This window comes from Strongylocentrotus purpuratus, unplaced genomic scaffold (assembly GCF_000002235.5).
Source record: "Strongylocentrotus purpuratus isolate Spur 01 unplaced genomic scaffold, Spur_5.0 spur5_scaffold_10, whole genome shotgun sequence".
Classification (NCBI taxonomy): domain Eukaryota; kingdom Metazoa; phylum Echinodermata; class Echinoidea; order Camarodonta; family Strongylocentrotidae; genus Strongylocentrotus; species Strongylocentrotus purpuratus.
This window is the reverse complement of record NW_022145595.1, coordinates 23,620,149-23,637,648: the sequence shown is the minus strand read 5'-3', so window position 1 is coordinate 23,637,648 and position 17,500 is coordinate 23,620,149. Positions and strand designations below refer to the sequence as shown.

The 17,500-nt window shown below is 37.3% G+C and overlaps 1 protein-coding gene across 2 annotated transcripts in view; it reads right to left on the bottom strand.

Moving 5' to 3' along the window:
* LOC591778 (RUN and FYVE domain-containing protein 2) overlaps positions 1-17,500 on the bottom strand; it is a 42,659-nt gene that overhangs the window by 2,138 nt on the left and 23,021 nt on the right. The window contains exons 2-14 of one of the 2 annotated variants that reach the window (XM_030979826.1): positions 15,705-15,887; positions 14,414-14,531; positions 12,400-12,501; positions 11,550-11,759; positions 10,811-10,955; positions 9,353-9,454; positions 8,408-8,524; positions 7,394-7,561; positions 6,034-6,131; positions 4,898-4,984; positions 3,126-3,350; positions 2,503-2,629; positions 1-1,260 (exon numbers count right to left, since the gene is read on the bottom strand). The exon at positions 1-1,260 is cut by the window's left edge and continues 2,138 nt beyond it. In XM_030979826.1, coding sequence (XP_030835686.1) covers positions 1,117-1,260; positions 2,503-2,629; positions 3,126-3,350; positions 4,898-4,984; positions 6,034-6,131; positions 7,394-7,561; positions 8,408-8,524; positions 9,353-9,454; positions 10,811-10,955; positions 11,550-11,759; positions 12,400-12,501; positions 14,414-14,531; positions 15,705-15,887 — 1,826 coding nt within the window. In that variant the 3' untranslated portion in view covers positions 1-1,116. The remainder of the gene's footprint in view (positions 1,261-2,502; positions 2,630-3,125; positions 3,351-4,897; positions 4,985-6,033; positions 6,132-7,393; positions 7,562-8,407; positions 8,525-9,352; positions 9,455-10,810; positions 10,956-11,549; positions 11,760-12,399; positions 12,502-14,413; positions 14,532-15,704; positions 15,888-17,500) is intronic. The other variant, XM_030979827.1, reaches the window with a different exon arrangement.

Below are 17,500 nucleotides of genomic sequence, written 5' to 3'. Positions count from 1 at the left end.
AATTATCATCATATATATATATATCATATTTCCCTCACCCCCAAGACATAGGCAAGTTAGGGTATTTCTGGTGGGACCACGGGTTCGCTGCTTCAAAGACGTTTGCACAGCAGACACATTAATTGGTAATTCAACCAAATCTAATGTCAGCAAATTATAATGGAATACAAATGGACACTGACTACTTTATGGCTTTATCATAGACTTTTATAGATTGTTTGGTATAGTGCAAACATTTCAGATAGATGGCTAGTACACAGGTACATGTGCAAGTGCACAAAAAGTGATGAGAAAGAAATTCTATTTAAAAAAGTGAGTCCATCTCTTTATGTCCAAAAAGCATCAAACCATGTGATATACATTTAGTTACCTCCATGAAGAGTTTTGATTCATAATTTGATCTGAAATAAACAACATATCTGTAAATGTAATCAAAAGATAAAAAGTATCAGTCTGTAAAAGGCATTGCAACTCGATAATGCATATACTGTACTTATGTTAATGGCGCAATGCAACTACAGTGTTTTACAAACTTACCACGGTCCATTATACTGGTTTCCATGTGAGTCATCTTCATATCAATCACTCTGACACAATGTAGCACGGTCGCAACTCACATGGGAATCTTTCACCGAGCTGCAAACAGGAAGATTAAAGCCACGTTTTCACTATCAATGCTGAGGAAGCTAGACCAACAGGCTACTGGATACTAACTGGATAAAGTGCTGTGTAACATTGACGCAACATGAAGCTTGCGGCGGCCATATTGGGACTCTCAAACATAATGCTTTCTAAATACATATGTATGTATATACAGAGTTAATGAATCCGTGTGACCCCTTGTGTTTCAATGGATTCTGATGCTTCCCAACATGGCACCCATTTGGCTTCATGCAGCACGATGTGACAGCACATCCAGTGAGTATACAGATCAGTGGTGGGGATAGCCATGCACCAAAAAAAACTGCTGATGCTTCCCAAAATGGCTTCATGCGGTAAAACATGACGGCACATCCAGCGTTCATACACAGAGATCAGTGGTCGGGAATTGCAGAGCGAGCAAACTCAAGACATACAGACGGCAGGCAAGACTTGACAGAGGGCAGCGTCCCAGGTTCATCTAGAGGTCGCGGAGTAACGCTGAAGGAGCTCCGTGTTGCAGTGGTCACAGACACGCACCGGCTTGGCAGACGAAGGGAGGGGCATGAGGTTGTCTGAGCAAGGGCCGCAGTAGATACCACCACAGTTCCTGCAATGGTGCTGTAATAAAAAACCAATTTAAGATTCCATTTGTGACCAATTCATGAATACAGCAAAACACATGAATAGTATGAATTTTATTAAGAATTCTCTACATGGCAAAGATCGTAACTTCTCTTCCTCTCTAACGAGATTTTAACAAAATTTAATATAGAAAAAAGGTTCCGTTTTCTTATCTATCTCCTTCTTCCTCCTCCTCCTTCTTTCTTTCATCCTTTTTTTCTTTTCTTCTTACTTTCTTCTTTTCCTGTCTTTCTTCCTTTCTATCTTTTTTCCCCTCTTCTTCTTCTTCTTCCTCTTCTTCTCCTCCTTCTTCTTCTCTCTTCTTCCTCCTTCTGGAGAATTAACATACTGGAGAAATTGCTTTCCCTTTAGTTGCTGCAATGTTGTGGAACACCATTCTGAAAACTGCCATAAATGTGGACCGATTCAAGAAACTTATGGAGGTCCACTTATTAGTTTAAAGAGCATGATTTGTTATATATGATTAATGTTGCTCAACTGGTCTTTTTAAAAGTGTTTTTATCATTGTTTCAGCCATCCTTACTCTATGTTTTCGAGCAAATTGTGTAATTAAAAGAGAACTACAACTTTTCCTTCAAAATGAAAAGTTGATAGTAAAGCGTTTGAAGTCCTTTCCTTAGAGCCTAAAGAGAACTAAATCATAGCACTGAGCCTAGGAGGTCACACCCCTCCATCTCTCATCAGTTGAAGAAGAAGGTCTGTAATTGTTTATCATTATATTTTGTTTGTTATAGCACAAGAGACTTTGGTGGTAAGCGCTAAGTTGTAAGCACTGTTTTTATTATTATTATTATTATTATTATTATTATTAAAGGGATGCGGTAACTTTGTCTCATATTCTGAAACAAAATCCTGGATTAAGCTCATGCTACAATGATGATTATAAACCTTTAGGTCAGTCAGGAACCCCATGACTTTTACAAGCCGATCGGCTGTCTGAATTATCAAGATATTTATGATTGAAATCTACACCAAATTTTGCTATTTCCTAACGGTTTTCATAACACTGTAGTCTATTGGGGGAAACGAGTATGGTAAAACCGGTCACTCAAAGATTTTTACTTTGTCAGGCACTTCTTGATCATTTTAAATCACAATTTTTTTCAGGGCTCTAATATTACACCATATCACAAATACTGATAAGAAGTAGGGCCGTGCATCTCAGATTTAACATTGTTAAACGATGCCTTTAAGCAACAAAGTAGATGAAAGACCAACCTTCCTCCTGGCCACTGAGAAGGGTTTATCACAGGTCAGACAGTTCTTGGCATCTCTATCATCGGCCCAGACCCTTCCTTCGGCTGACTGTACTAACTCCTTCATAGAATCCATCTTGAGCTGTGAGCTATGGAGAGAGAGGGAGAGGGAGAGAGGGAGAGAGGGAGAGAAAGAGGGAGAGAAAGAGGGAGAGTGAGAGAGAGAGAAAGAGAGAGAGATTGATTAAGTATACTATTACAGGATACAGAGTTCCTCACATCATATACCACAGAGACCTTTACCGGTACACCTTTCAGAAGGACCTGGTGGAAATACCGTTAATGGGTGCACAAGTCTTGCACACAGCAAACCCATACCAGTAGTCACATCAAGAAATACCCCCCTAGTCTTAGGATAAGGGAAATGTAAGATAATGAATTTACCAAATCGGGGGATGGATGGAAAATGCAGAGCATTACATAAGGCCTGAAAATAGAAGGCTAATCTTATTATTGGGTAAACACCTGTTATTAGGAAAACACCAGAATGGTGTTGAATTCCCCATGAGAGCCCACTCCATGCGTCTTTAAATGCATTTACGAGAGAGACTGTAATTGCTATTGACATTACAGACATTTTCTTACTCGCTCAGTTTCGACCCCATTTCAGTCAGCGCTAGCTCCTGCTCATGACACGTCTTGCCGAGCTCCTCGTGTTTCCCCAGCAGCGTTGCAAGCTGCTCCCTGAGGGATCTCACATCGGCCACCTCCGCCTGGAGCTGGGAGATGAGCTCCTTCTCCTGTGCTATCTCCTTCTGAAGGGTGGCCCTCCACTCTCCTTCCACCTTCAGATCTGCCGCCATGTTGGAACTGCGAATGACAATGACATTGACAAGAATCAATATCAATATCATTTCAAGACTACACCAACAGTCCTTTTCAGGACTACACACACTCAAGAAAGATTACCGCGAGTCCTTTTCAGGACTCCTCAATCTTCCCTCTCTCACATGGTGCAACCGCAAGCCTACTGCATATCTAAATCCCCATGCAAGCTGATACTTATAAGCACCATCTAATATCTTACTTGTATTTCTTTTCACTTGTTAATATGATCCTTCGCTCTTGTCACTAGTTATCCACTTTCAGAACTCAATTTAAGACATACCTAAATCAGATTGCTTACAATTAGTCACTGCTTTTTTGTCTTTCCCAGTTAGAATCATGAACAGACATTTTTGGTAGTTTTTCAGTCTCATCAGTGCCTTTGATTAGGCATCTAGATATTGCCGCTTTATAAATTCCTGGATTGGTTTGGATATGATCATAGAAATCTTAATAATTTTGGCATTTGCCATTTCCACTACTACCCTCACTGAAAAGTTGTAAGTTGATTAGGCAACTAGATATTGGCGTTTTATAAATTCCTGGATTGGATTGGATATGATCATAGAAATCTTAATAATTTTGGCATTAAAAAGCCTTGGCATGGGTGGGGGCCATTTCCACAACTACCCTCACTGAAAAGAAGTTGTAAAATTACACTACAATAGCACAAGGCAGTTTCATACAAAACAGCAACATTTCATGCAAAATGTAATACATACATATATAAATATATATGAAAAATATATTTGCAATTTAGAAGAAAATGTCATGACAGTATTATTATTCCTCAAAGATATCGTTATCACATTATTAATACTGTGGTTCTTGTGCATCACATGCATACCCAGAATCAAAAAGTAATACCAATGTGATAAGCATGTTGGCAGTGTAAGTCACTATCTTGACTTATAGCCAACTTCTCCTTCATTTACCATCAAAGGGTAGGTCAATGTTTTAAAAGCAAAATCCAAAGTTTTTCATTTTTCTTCAAGTATTTGGAAACAGCATGATATGATGTGCCCTGCCACTGGGCACATCATAGATTCCAAGGAAAAGAAAAAGAAAGAAAGAAAGAAAGAAAGAAAGAAAGAAAGAAGGAGAATAAGAAGGAGGATAGGAAGAAAAAAAAGAAGAGGAAGAAGAAGAAAAAGAAGAGGAAGAAGAAGAAAAAGAAGAGGAAGAAGAAGAAAAAGAAGAGGAAGAAAAAGAAGGAGAAAATGAAGGGGAAGAAAAAGTAGAAGAAAATAAGGAGGAAGCAAAAGAAGAAGAAAATGAAGATGAAATGCAGTCAGCTTTAAATCACAATCTTTCCTTCTTCTTAATATAACATCATACTATACAGATCTTTAGTTTTGAAGACAAAAGTACAAATCGGATAAAGGCTTTGACACAAACGTACAAAATATGAAAATGAAATCATTATGAATTAAAAGAATACTGAAGCACGTGCAAGAAAGGGTTTTGCCAGGGCAATATGAAAAGGAAAAGAACAAGGAGACAAATGATATGGTTGAAAATCAGGTTCATACCACTTAATGTCCCTCTCCGCAATCTGCATCCCAAGCTTTCTGGCCGTTTCCGCGCAAGCTTGTTTTTCTCGCTCCACGCTTCGTAGTCTACAAGAACACAAGCACAAGGGGGCGACAGGGGTTCACAATAACGATCGTCATGCCAACCAGGGGAGTGAGTAGCACATCGGGGATGACAAATTTTCAGCGTAAATGATAAAAAAAGAAAGAAATAGGGAATAGTGAATATATAAAGTAAAAAAAAAAATACTATGGAGTAGACACAAAACAAACTTTACAGTCACTTGGAAATTAAATTGAAAAGTGACAATTTTTTAAGCCTCTCTAAGGTGTTGGGAGCCCCCCCCCCAAATGTATTGCAAAATTTCACTTAAATGTTATCATAATGTGAAAGAGGATGTCATTTAAGACACATTTCTGCGAGGATTTTCAAAACAAATGTGTTTGAAGTTGAATATTGTTGAAAGAATACAAAATTTTGGTTTTCTGCGTACAACAGAAAACCAGAATTATATATTTTCAACATTTTCAACATTTGTCTTCAAACACATTGTATGGGGGAAATCTTTGCAGAAGTGTGTCTTAAATGACATCCTCATTCACATTATGATACAAGTTAAGTGAAAATTTGCAATCAAATTTGGGGCAAATTTGGGGCTCCCAACACTTTAAGAGGGGCTTTAAACATGAGCTTTTCACAATATTTTGGGTGTTGTTGCTCTGACATGTTTTAGGGTGTGGACCATGATCTTTTCATGAAAGGCAAAAGATGCAAACAATATTCAAATCATGTATTTTCATGCACAAAGAAACTAAGTTAACATGATATTTGATTGTTTCCCCCAACCCCCCCCCCACCCCACCCCCCCCTCCCTAAAATGAATAAATAATTATACATCTTGCAAGCTATCAATCACATTAACCTTTCAATCCTATACATGTATGTGCAAGGGGATACATTTGTAGAACCAGTCTGACAAAGAGTTGCGATTGGTCCAAATCAATTGCAAGTCCTCCAATCGCAACTTTGCAGTGTCCTATCTCTTATGTACATAGTTGTAATTGAAGTTACAATTGATATCAACTCTTTGTAAGACGGGGCCCAGATAATAATGAAAGTTGGTGCAATGACTAACCTTTCTTCTAGCTGTTTAATGGTGTCGACCATCTGATTGGTCTTTTCTTCCAGTTTGCCCACAAGTACAGACTTGTGTTTCATTGTCTCTTCAGTCCCCTGATGGAAAGAAGGGATGATACACCAGTCTCGATATAAAAGCCTTTGAATATGGTGTTTCTACTTGATTTTGACTTAAAGGTAAATTTGATACTTCAATGAAAATCAGGCTCTGGATTTAACATGAATGTAATATCATCTCATCACATACAGAGTTCTCTTTGAGTCAAACCAAGAGATTAAAAATGATTTAAGGTTACAAACACTGCAGCTTCTTAAAGAGTGGAGAGAAGAAAGATATGTGAATTATACTAAATGGTGATAACGACATATAGTGATTATGATGAGGTGTTGTACACTGTCATCAGATGATGATCATAATGAACAAGGGAGGAGATAAAATTGGTAATGTTGTTCATGGTGATGAACATTATTGTCATATTAGTGATGAAAGCAGCCAAAAATTACAGCAGTTACAACTGTCATGATATTGTGTGATTATGGTGGTAACTATGATGGTGATGATGGAGGAGCATATGGTATTAAATGTGGATGATGTTAATACAAGGAGCAGGGCTGGAAGTTTGTAAAAAATTTGTGATGGTGATAAGATGGTGATAATCAATTTATTGTTAGAAACAATGGTCATGATGATAGTTGTAATGGTAATACTATAGGTGGCTTCTAATAGAGCGTCATGTCTGTCATTCTGTGACTCTCCTGGTACTCCAACATTAACATTATAACCCTGATTTCGTGGTCGAGTGGCACTATGTCCTTTGGCAAGACATTAAGTTACATTTGCCACGCTCCACCCAAGTGACCTAAATGAGTACCTGGTAGGATTATTCCTTGAAATGCACTGTGCGTTGATAACGGCTGCCGGTGCTAAAGTTAGGGTAATAATTATGTAATTTATGTAAAGCGCACTGATACATGTATGTCTTAGGACAGGAATAGGCTAAATAAGTTTTACATATCATTATTATTATTATGGTCATACATGTAGCTGGGGTAATAAAATGTAGCACTCTGGCATATTGGGGACCCGTTTACACCTGGGTTGAGGGTGGCAAATGTGGATCAATCTTGCCAAAGGATGTTAGTGCTGGGCTTGGATTTGAACCCTCAACCCTTGGATAGAGTGAATAGTTCAAGTGAATGAACCATTATACCACAAGACCCCCAAGACCCCCACAAAGGCAGTGATAGTACTGGCAGTGGTGATAATTGCCATAATATTTGTGATGAAAGTGGTAATGATGATGAAAAAAATAAAAACAATGATGAAAAAATAGAAACAATAATAATGCTGCTCTCACCTGAATCTTCTTGTACAGGTCAATATTCATGGACTTGATATCTTCCAGCTGTTTCCGTAGCGATATGATGGTGTCCTGTTTCTCATGGATGTCTTTCTCTAGCAGCCGCATCGCCATCTCCATCTCCATCTTAAGGCTGATCTGAAGCTGAAGCTCCTGCTCCACATCCTAAAAGAAAAAACGAAATGAAATAAAAACGATATCAACATTTAGGCAACAAAAATTATGCCAAAGTCATTGGACTGTGGATCACAGGGACTGTGGTTCGAGTCCCGCCACAGCACTAATGTCTTTTGGCAAGATATTAATCTACATTTGCCATTCTCCACCCAGGTGTTTAATGGATTCCGGTAGGAAGGAATTCCTTGAATGTTGTGAGTGCCAAAATCGGCTGCCTAGCAGAGCCGGGATAATAGTTGGAGCCCCTTGAGCACCATGCATGGTGGATATGTGCACTATATAAATATCCAATATTATTATTATTATTATTATTATTATAAAAGGGTAGCATTTGGTTGAAATATGACAACATATGTTCCCTCAAAGGAGGCGCGATGGCTCAGTGGTAGAGCAGTTGTCTCATAACTTTATATTTCAAAACTACACCACAGTGATTACATTTCAAATTGACAGCCATAAGAAATTTAAGCTTACCGGTATATAAAAATACATTAAAGCAAATTTAATTCTTTGTAGCAATCTATAAGTTTTGGATTATCATTGAATGAGTTAATAAATATTCAAAATGACACAGCCAAAATGGAAACCTAGCCAGTACCATGGACTGCACAAAAAAAAGTGAAACATTTCTCCTAACTAGAATATATGTACATGTATTTGATTACAAAAATGTAAAAGCTACAAGTATGAATTCTAAGAAAGACGTGACACAAAAAAGCTAAATTTCTCAATGGACGCCAAATCGATAACTGTTTCAAGGAAACTAATACAGCTTCCTCAGTATGAATTTAATAACATTCCTGCCACAGCAGAATATAGAATATATGAACTTACCAGTCTCATTTGTGTTTCTTGCTGTAACCTCTGTTTGGCTTCACTGTACATCTCATTGAGACCTTGTCTGGATGTATTATATGTTTCTCTTTCTGTCTCGATATCTGCTTTCACCATCTGAAATAACCATTTCATTTGTTATTAAATGTTTTTCTCATTTTCACCCAATGGCTCATGAATTCTCTGATTCGCAGAGGATTTATAGCTGGTTCCTGGGTCGAGATCTTGAAGTAAGCCTATTAAAATTGTTATTAAAGATAAGCTTGAGTTTTGGTAACGATTGAAAATAAATTTTCACAGAATTCAACAAAACTTACACTGAATGTTTAAGATTACAAATAAATGACATATGTACCAGACAATTTTGGTAGAAAATGTAAAGGGGCTGAGAAATTTTTGCATTAAAGATTAGGAAATCAAGGCTAGTAGGCCCGACACCATGTGCTTAACACAGGTTACTATGTGCACATGAGAGTTGTAGTTTATATTGAAGATGACTTCCAGCAAGTTTTTGTGAGGTTGTTTTCATTTTACTGGTTCAAAATCAATCTACTGCAGGATAAACAATCCAGAATGAATTATAGCCATGTTCTCTCAATATACCATTCCCATACAAGAGCTCAAGATTAGCTTTAAGTATTTGTCATCATTTGTGCCTGGAAGGCAAAAAGCGAACTGAATCACAGTAACCCTTGGGTCTCTCCTTTTGATTTAACTGATTGGGGTGTGTACTATTTTGTTATGAATAGCGCAGTGGGCTCTTAATGTGTAACTGTGGTGACTCTCCTATACATAGGGCCTCCATTAAATGTCCTATCTGAGGGACAACGTGTCTTCCACTCTAACAAAACCTGCATCTATGAAACAGGAGAGGGGCAAATTACCAGTCATCCGACTGGGTGGGATTCGAACCTATACTTTTTGGTTCGACTAGAGATAACTTACCTCTAGTTTTCTGTCTGTATGTTGTTTCAAGGTATTGTTCTCTGCCCTCAGTAAATCATTCTCTGCCTGGATACTTAGGATGTTATTGTTGGCCATTGCATGCTGATCAAAAACAAGATGGAAATTAAAACAATCAGTGATTCATGTGAATAAAAATAGCAATAGCATACCACTCATCAGTAATATTCTGTACTAAATTCATGATGCAAACAAAACCTGATTCAGTACACATAATGCATCAAACCCCCTTTAACGCTGGTCTATAACCAATATTGTGCCACTAGGATAAAGGGTACCATGAATGAAGCGAATAGGGACAAAACTTTGAAGATTCTTTCGGCAAATTCCAATATTTTTTCCTCAGCAATGGTTGGGAGCCCTCTTCAAATTTAACTGATCAAGATTAAAGATTTTTTTAAAGGGCCTGCTTGCCAACTCAATATCCCTATAATTATTCTGTATAATCCTATCCTTCAATCCCAACAGCCCCCTCCCCTGCGAAAGGGGAGGGGGGGAAATATTTTAATCATACTTGATTTTTTTTTTCTCCATTAAATGTAAGTTTTCTACCTAATTCTTGAATATCTTGATCCAAACTACATAATTTACAAAACCATTTATATATTTCAAAAGGGGAAGAAAAACAAAATCAGAATAAAATAAGTCTTAATACATAATATGATAGATTCAATATTGGGGGGTATATGTATGAACTGCCTGGGGAACTGGAATGATCGAGGTTAAAGATCCTGTCGAAAGTGAAAATGAAATGGATGAATCATATATCAACGGAAAGCTTATAAGCCATAGCTTACAATAACATCAATTACCGGTAAATGCAATTTAGTATCTGTCAGAGAAACAGTACCTCTCTGAAAACTTGAAATCTAAAGCTTTGAAAATCGAAAGTTGTCAACCCCCAAAACTATTGACTTAATGACATCATCTTATGTCAAGAACGCATATTCACAATGAATTTGCATTAGTTAAGCAAGGCTCATCGTCTGAGCTATAATTATGTCGTCACCTTAGCTGCCGTTGACCCGTAATTTGAAGGTGTGCGGAAAATGAGATTTTAATTTGCTTTTGTGTAATACTGAAAGCAAAAGTACTTGTTATTCCTTTAAATTTGTATTCTATGTTCATTCAGCTTTCCATAGATATAAACTTGTAATCCCTCCGGATAGGGTCTTTAAAGGAGGTGTTGCATGGCTAATACTGGTTAACGCCAACTACGACTTCTTTTGGATAACTGCACGTAAACAAATGGACTTGATTAACTGGTTCTGCGCGCTAGCATTCGCGAAACAGACCGAAGTTTTCCTCACGCTTCGGCTTTGCGTATGTTGCACGCACGTAAATACTGCGGTCGCGTCGTTCATAGTCGTATTATACCCGATTGGCCCCGAGTCAGGCCACGGGAAAGTCTCGTCATGCCACACCTCCTTTAATCCTTACCTCTCCTTTCATGCTAGCATTAGCTTCCTCTAAGGCCTTGATGCGGGTGTGGAGACCAGTGATCTGTGAAGTCAGGTGACGGTTATGTTCCTCAAGGTAGTTCTTCTGATCCAGTAATGCCGCTAGGTTGACTTCGGGGGACACCCTATAACATCCCACGAGCGAAACAAAAAAAGTTGAAATAGAATGATTTAGGTGTATATTACATCTCCACTGAAAAAAACACCCAACCAGACATAATCGAGGAGAAAAATTGTTAGCTACTTTTTTTTTTCTCCACATGCTTGTACTACAACATAAAACTGGAGAATGGATGCTAACCACAACAGTTAAAGTAATGAAGTTACTAAAAATGTCAGAAAATGAGCCCTATATCATTCAGCAGATTAACCAATTTAAATGGTAACAAACACGATTTGCACACCAGTTAAACTTGGAATTAAATTAAAGCTAGTGCCCTGCTTTGATAATATGAAACTACTGAAAATGCATGAATTTCACTTTCTTTTGCCTGTAAAAAGACAAAAAGGCACCTAAAGCAGTTTCAGGAATTTTCGACAAAACAACTTATGCATGTGTATGAATTTAATCCTGAATAATTACACAACACAACATTCCTGTCTATAACTTTGTTTGTTCAAACATTCAGCTCTTAATTTTGACACAACATGCTTCCTTTCCCTTATGTCTATGTGTATGTACAGCTACGGTGGGCACAGTCCCACATATGTAATCTTACGTTGGTGTTCCCGATGACGAAGCCTCCATGGGTTTATCAAGGTAGTTGCCATCTTTGAAGTACATGCTGAAGTCAATGACCGATGGTGCGGAGTCGAGGTCGTCCCCCTTGAGACAGAAGTTACAATCGATGGCGTTGAGACCGACGAGGAGGCCGGCGATCACCATGGATTCTTCTTCCATCACCAAGGCTGTTGGCTCATACCATTCACTAAAGGATTGAAGAGAAGATTTTGTTCATATCATTTGAACTTAAATTTGAATTTGAATGGAATAACAACAACACATCACAATAATGACAGTACATTTCATTATGAACAATCATACAATGCAAAGAATTATACTGATACATGTATACATAACATAAGAGTAATGTTGATTGAACAGTAATGGTTTTAAAATGATATTTAGACACAGCTCTGCATACTATTAAACATACAAAGGATAGACACATAAATATGTGTATTACTAATAATTAGGTGAAGTTGTTAATGGTAATTAGAAGTTAGCAAAAGTGCTAGTCAAGCCTAAAGATAAAATAGAAGACTTTGTTCAACTTCATACCACTTAATAAAGATTAAATAGACAGTTTTGTTTGTGTCATTCGCTAAAGATTAAACTGAGGATTTTGTTTCATACAACTCAATAAAGATTAAATGAATATTTGTTTATGCCATTGTCTAACAGAAGATTTGTATACTTTGACAAAATATCCATTCAAAAGGTTTGAAATATCAAATTGAGCAGACACAAATCACAAATAATCTGACAGAATCCTATGGCATTTGACTACATTTCCAATTAAGCATTTCTAACCAACAATTATTAATTTCACTGTGTGCAGTACTCACCTTAGCAAATGTTTGGATTCAATGATTGCCTTAAAATAATCAGCTAATTTCTTCTGCATCATGGCTAGTCTTAGCCAGGCCCTTCCTCTCCCTATACTGGTTCTAGATAATAAAAACACAAACAAAAAGTAATAATTATAATGATAATAACAAACAATGTTTTAGAATTGTATTTCCCATGGCAATTAGTACACTTACAGTTTCTGTCATATATGATAAAAGGTAGGAGTAATATAAGAACTTTTTTCAAACATTTGATTGTACTCTATCATTGTGAACATACATGGATTGAAAAAGAGACAAACTTGGAGACATATACATGTACATGTACGTTAGCAAGCAAGATATGTTGAAATTTTACCATATTTTGTATGCAATTAATTAGAATGTATCGACCTAAACTGAATATTCTACTTTTATTAACTAAACGTTGTTGCTTAAAAGTTAACTACTGAATAAATTTAATGTGAGCAGATATTTCACTGTCTCTCTTTATCCTCTTTGAAATGGGTTGACTCCAGAAAAGAAAAGTCAAGGCTACTCATGTTCTCGAAAGTAATTAAAGAGTAATTTCCCCATTAATTATCGTCAAAACAATCTTGATAGGTTTTTGATGAGCATCCTAACTTGGTTTCATATCAATACTGAGACGGTTATTGGTGAAGCTTTAATGATGCGCGACACACTAAAGCACACTTTCAATTACAGACTGATCAAACTTTAATGACTATTAGCGTAATTAGATGGAAGAAATAAACCCTCTTCTGAGGCACCTTAAAGGCATCGTTTAACAATGTTAAATCTGAGATACATGGCCCTACTTTTTATCAGTGTCTTTGATATGGTGTAATATTGAAACCCCTACAAAAATTGCGCTTCAAAATGATCAAGAAGTGCCTCAAAAAAAAAAAAATCTTTGAGTGACCGGTTTTACCATACTCTTTTCCCCCAATAGGCTGTAGTGTTATGAAAACCATTAGGAAAACGCAAAATTTGATTTCGATTTCCAATCATAAATATCTTGATAATCAGACAAGCGATCGGTTTGTAAAAGTCATGGGATTCCTGACTGACCTAAAGGTTTATAATTATGATTGCAGCATGAGCTAAATCCAGGATTTTGTTTCAGAATCTGAGGCAATGTTACTGAGTCACTTTAAAGCCTGTTCACATGCAACAGAGGAACCCCCCTAAAAAAAAATATTAAAAAAAACACTGCAGCAAAATAAATAGATTGATGACTTTCACATCCTACCAGGTACCCATTTAACACCAGGGTGGAGAGTGGCAAATGTGGATTCATGTCTTGTCAAAGGATAGTGCTGGGCTGGGATTTGACCCTTCAACCCAAGGATTGAGAGGCAAGTGAAGGAATCACTATACCACGACACCTCCACTTGCCTCTCATATCCATGTAATATATTTTGTTTGGCAGCAGAGGTGTTTGTGAGGTGGTTTATAGCGCCAAATGTGAACGAGGCTTTTATGGGCCTCTATGAGGTACAAATGTACATACATGTTATTAGAAGCAAAGTTACTCGATTGATCTACAAGTATCATTCAGTATGAGAGGAGTACTGATAAAGATTTCAATGAAAATGATATTGGCCAGGAATTTCAAAGAAGAAAGAGCAAGTTTCACAGCGAAGACAATAAATGTAGCATCTGACATTGTAATCACTGTAATAAATCAACATGCATTACAACTTTGAATGTTACTACTACACTATAATCAGAATTCTCATCATGTAAATATGTATTCTTCTGAAAGAAATATACTACAAGAAATTTGGCAAGACATTAGTCTACATTTGCGACACTCGACAAAGGTGAAGAAAGTGGGTACCTGGTAGGATTCATTCCTTGAATGCACTGAGTGCTATGATTGGTGGATCTAAAGCCAAGGTAATAATATTCAAAGTCCTTTGGAAGCGCATAGAGACGTTATATTATAATGGGATACGCCCTATACAAGAACGGCATATTATTTTCTATTATTGTTGAAGAGACTTACTTGATGCCAGGAAGGTTTCTCACACTGTCAATGATTTCCGCAAAGTCCGGTAGGGACTTCTCTAGTGACTCCACAGCACCCCAGAATGAACGCTTCTTCTCAAGGAATGTCTTCTTTCCTACATTCATTCATAATTAAAACACAAAAAACATCTCTGAAAATTACAGACATCAGTGAAGGCCTACATGCATTGAAGCATTTAGCTACTGTAATTCTCTGAGAAGTGCGGTAATGGTTACTCCAAAGACACCACAGCGCCCCAGAATGAACGCTTCTTCTCCAGGAATGTCTTCTTACCTAAAAACAATCGTAATTACAACACAGAAAACATCTCTGAAGATGAAAGACATCAGTGAAGGCCTACATGCATTGAAGCATTAGCTAATTCTCTGAGGAGTGCAGTAATGGATTCTCTAACAACTCCAGAGAGCCCCAAAATTAATGCTTCTTCTTCAGGAATGTCTTCTTACCTACAAACAATCATAATTACAACACAGAAAAAACATCTCTGAAGATGAAAGACATCAGTGAAGGCCTACATGCATTGAAGCATTTAGCTAATTCTCTGAGAAGTGCGGTAATGACTTCTCCAAAGACTCCACAGCGCCCCAGAATGAACGCTTCTTCTCCAGGAATGTCTTCTTACCTAGTCCTACAAAAGATTGTAATTACAACACAGAAAACATCTATGAGAGTTAAAAACATCAGTGTAAAAGCGTTGAAGCATTGGTTAATTCTATTAAAAAAATGTTAGCATATAAGAAACATCTTAACTGAGCTGTGAGTGACTTGTGATGAAGGTCACGTTCCTGTTGAAAGTTGAAACCACACAAAAAATAATTTAAAGGAGAAGATACAATTATTATGTTCATCATTCATACCAACACTGACCCATTTATTTGGGGAACCGTTCTTAGATAACTCTCATGTTATGTTCCATGACAAAACGAAAAGTGTATTTACAAAATGGATAAAAATACTGGTACAATGAAACTGTTTCATTGAAAATTAGTTACATAAACTGATGTTTGATTTGCAAATAATAAGTCAAGACTAAGGTATGTAATACATTTCAGCCAACAATTTTCTGACGTATCCTTGCTTCTTTCCGAGGAGCAACATTTGATCTGGTATTGGTAGTGCGCATTCTCAGTCGGATACATGTACACTGCATATGTTGCTAGGAATCTGTCTCTCTATAAAGAATGTTCAATTCAAATGTATTTAATTACGTAAGTGAATTCTGAAGAAAAAAAAGAGAAAGATACTCATATGTGTCATCTATACTGACCTTTGACCCCATGGTTCATGACATGCTCCAGGACAACAAAGAACTGTTGGAGAGGAACGTACTCATCGTCCAGTATCCTGGCCTCTTCCATGGCTGACTCTATCAGGGTTTTGATGCAGAGCTTAGCCACATTGAGGAGGTTGGCGCGCTCTACCAGAACAGGGTTCTTGATGACACTGTCATCTGAAAAGAGATTAGGAAGGACATGGATAATTAGAACTACCTCTTAAAGCCTATCTGCACTAGTTTGGCCAGGAGGGATTAGACCTCCATGCATGGTCACTGACAGGTGGTTATCTCATCTAATCAGCTCACAATTGACATAAGGGGACCGTGGGGGATCAACGGGTATCGCTTAGGCATTGTTGAAGTAATGCAGTCCCGCTTTAAGAGCAGAAAGTCGTCGTCATATTTTTGTATGCAATGGTTTGTAGTTCTTAACTACTATCTCATCTGAAATGGATGAATCTGGTTACCTTGTCAGCCCTTAATAATAATTTTGTAAATTATTTATTTAGCTCTGTACAATGTATAAAGATGAAAATAGATGGAAAACTGGACACATGTACAAACATACAGCTAGCTTGCAATTTTTGGAATAGCATTTCTCATGGACAGTCTAGGAATCCATCTTGTCCAAATGGTAGATTGTAATCTGGAAGACACACCCACAAGCACACCATGTACTCCTGCCTGGATGCCAAGGTACAGTGTGTAAATGTCCACATTATATTTTCCTTGCTGTTGAAACCTAAAGATGCGACATATATATGTACATGCTTGTGTCTAAGACGATGTGAATCTTCATTGCAATCAATCCGAATACAGACTGTATCTGGTGCTAGATGCAGTAAATGTACATACATGTACACATAGCCCATTTCATACAACTACCTATAATTATTCTTCTCATATTAATTTTGTTTGTTTTAGTAGCACAATAGACCAGTTCTGATAAAGAAAATTATGGTCAACTGGGAGCCAAGATAGATGAAGTCTGGAAAATGATTCAATGCCCTTCTTGCTCCAAGCAAATGACTTCTACATGTTTTCCCAGAGACATCAATGTCAAGGGGTCCAAATAAATCCCTTCTGGCTCTGAGCAATTGATTTGTATGACAGCATATATACATTGTACATGCACCACATGGACTAGTGAAATATTCAAGACAATTTCGAAAAAAATCTCTAGTCCTACAGGAAATACCCGTACTATAAATACTGGCTGATGAAACCAACTGTGTAATTTCAATGTCAGGAGATGTGAGCCAACGCCCATCGGCTCCTTGCTGTTCATTTTTATTCTCAGACTGCATACCGTATGGTAATATATGGGTCTTCAAAAATGATTAAGCATAATCTTATTAGACCTTATATTAATGTCTTACAGTATGTGAGCCGAAATGACATACAGTGTATGCAGAAAAGATAACGCCCTTCGGGTCTTCAACGATTGACTGTGTACCATATGGAGACATTAGTGCATCTCATGAATATTGAACATCATGTGACATTTCCACCTCGGCCAAGGCCCCCTAAGGTTCCGAGAGCAGATTGATCTTAAATGTGACATGTGAGCGACAATGTGGAAAACATCTTGGGGGTATCAGATGATTTAAAGTTCCTCCGTCTCTTCCCTTGAATTACTCACTTGATGAATTCTTCAATAATACCTTGACTGTCACTTTCTTCGGCAGATTAGTAAAAGATTTTCTCTAGGAAAATAGAGATTTTTTTTGGAGTTTTTTTCATTATCTTTATGTGCCCTACAACATTTTAAAAATAAATTCCAGGGC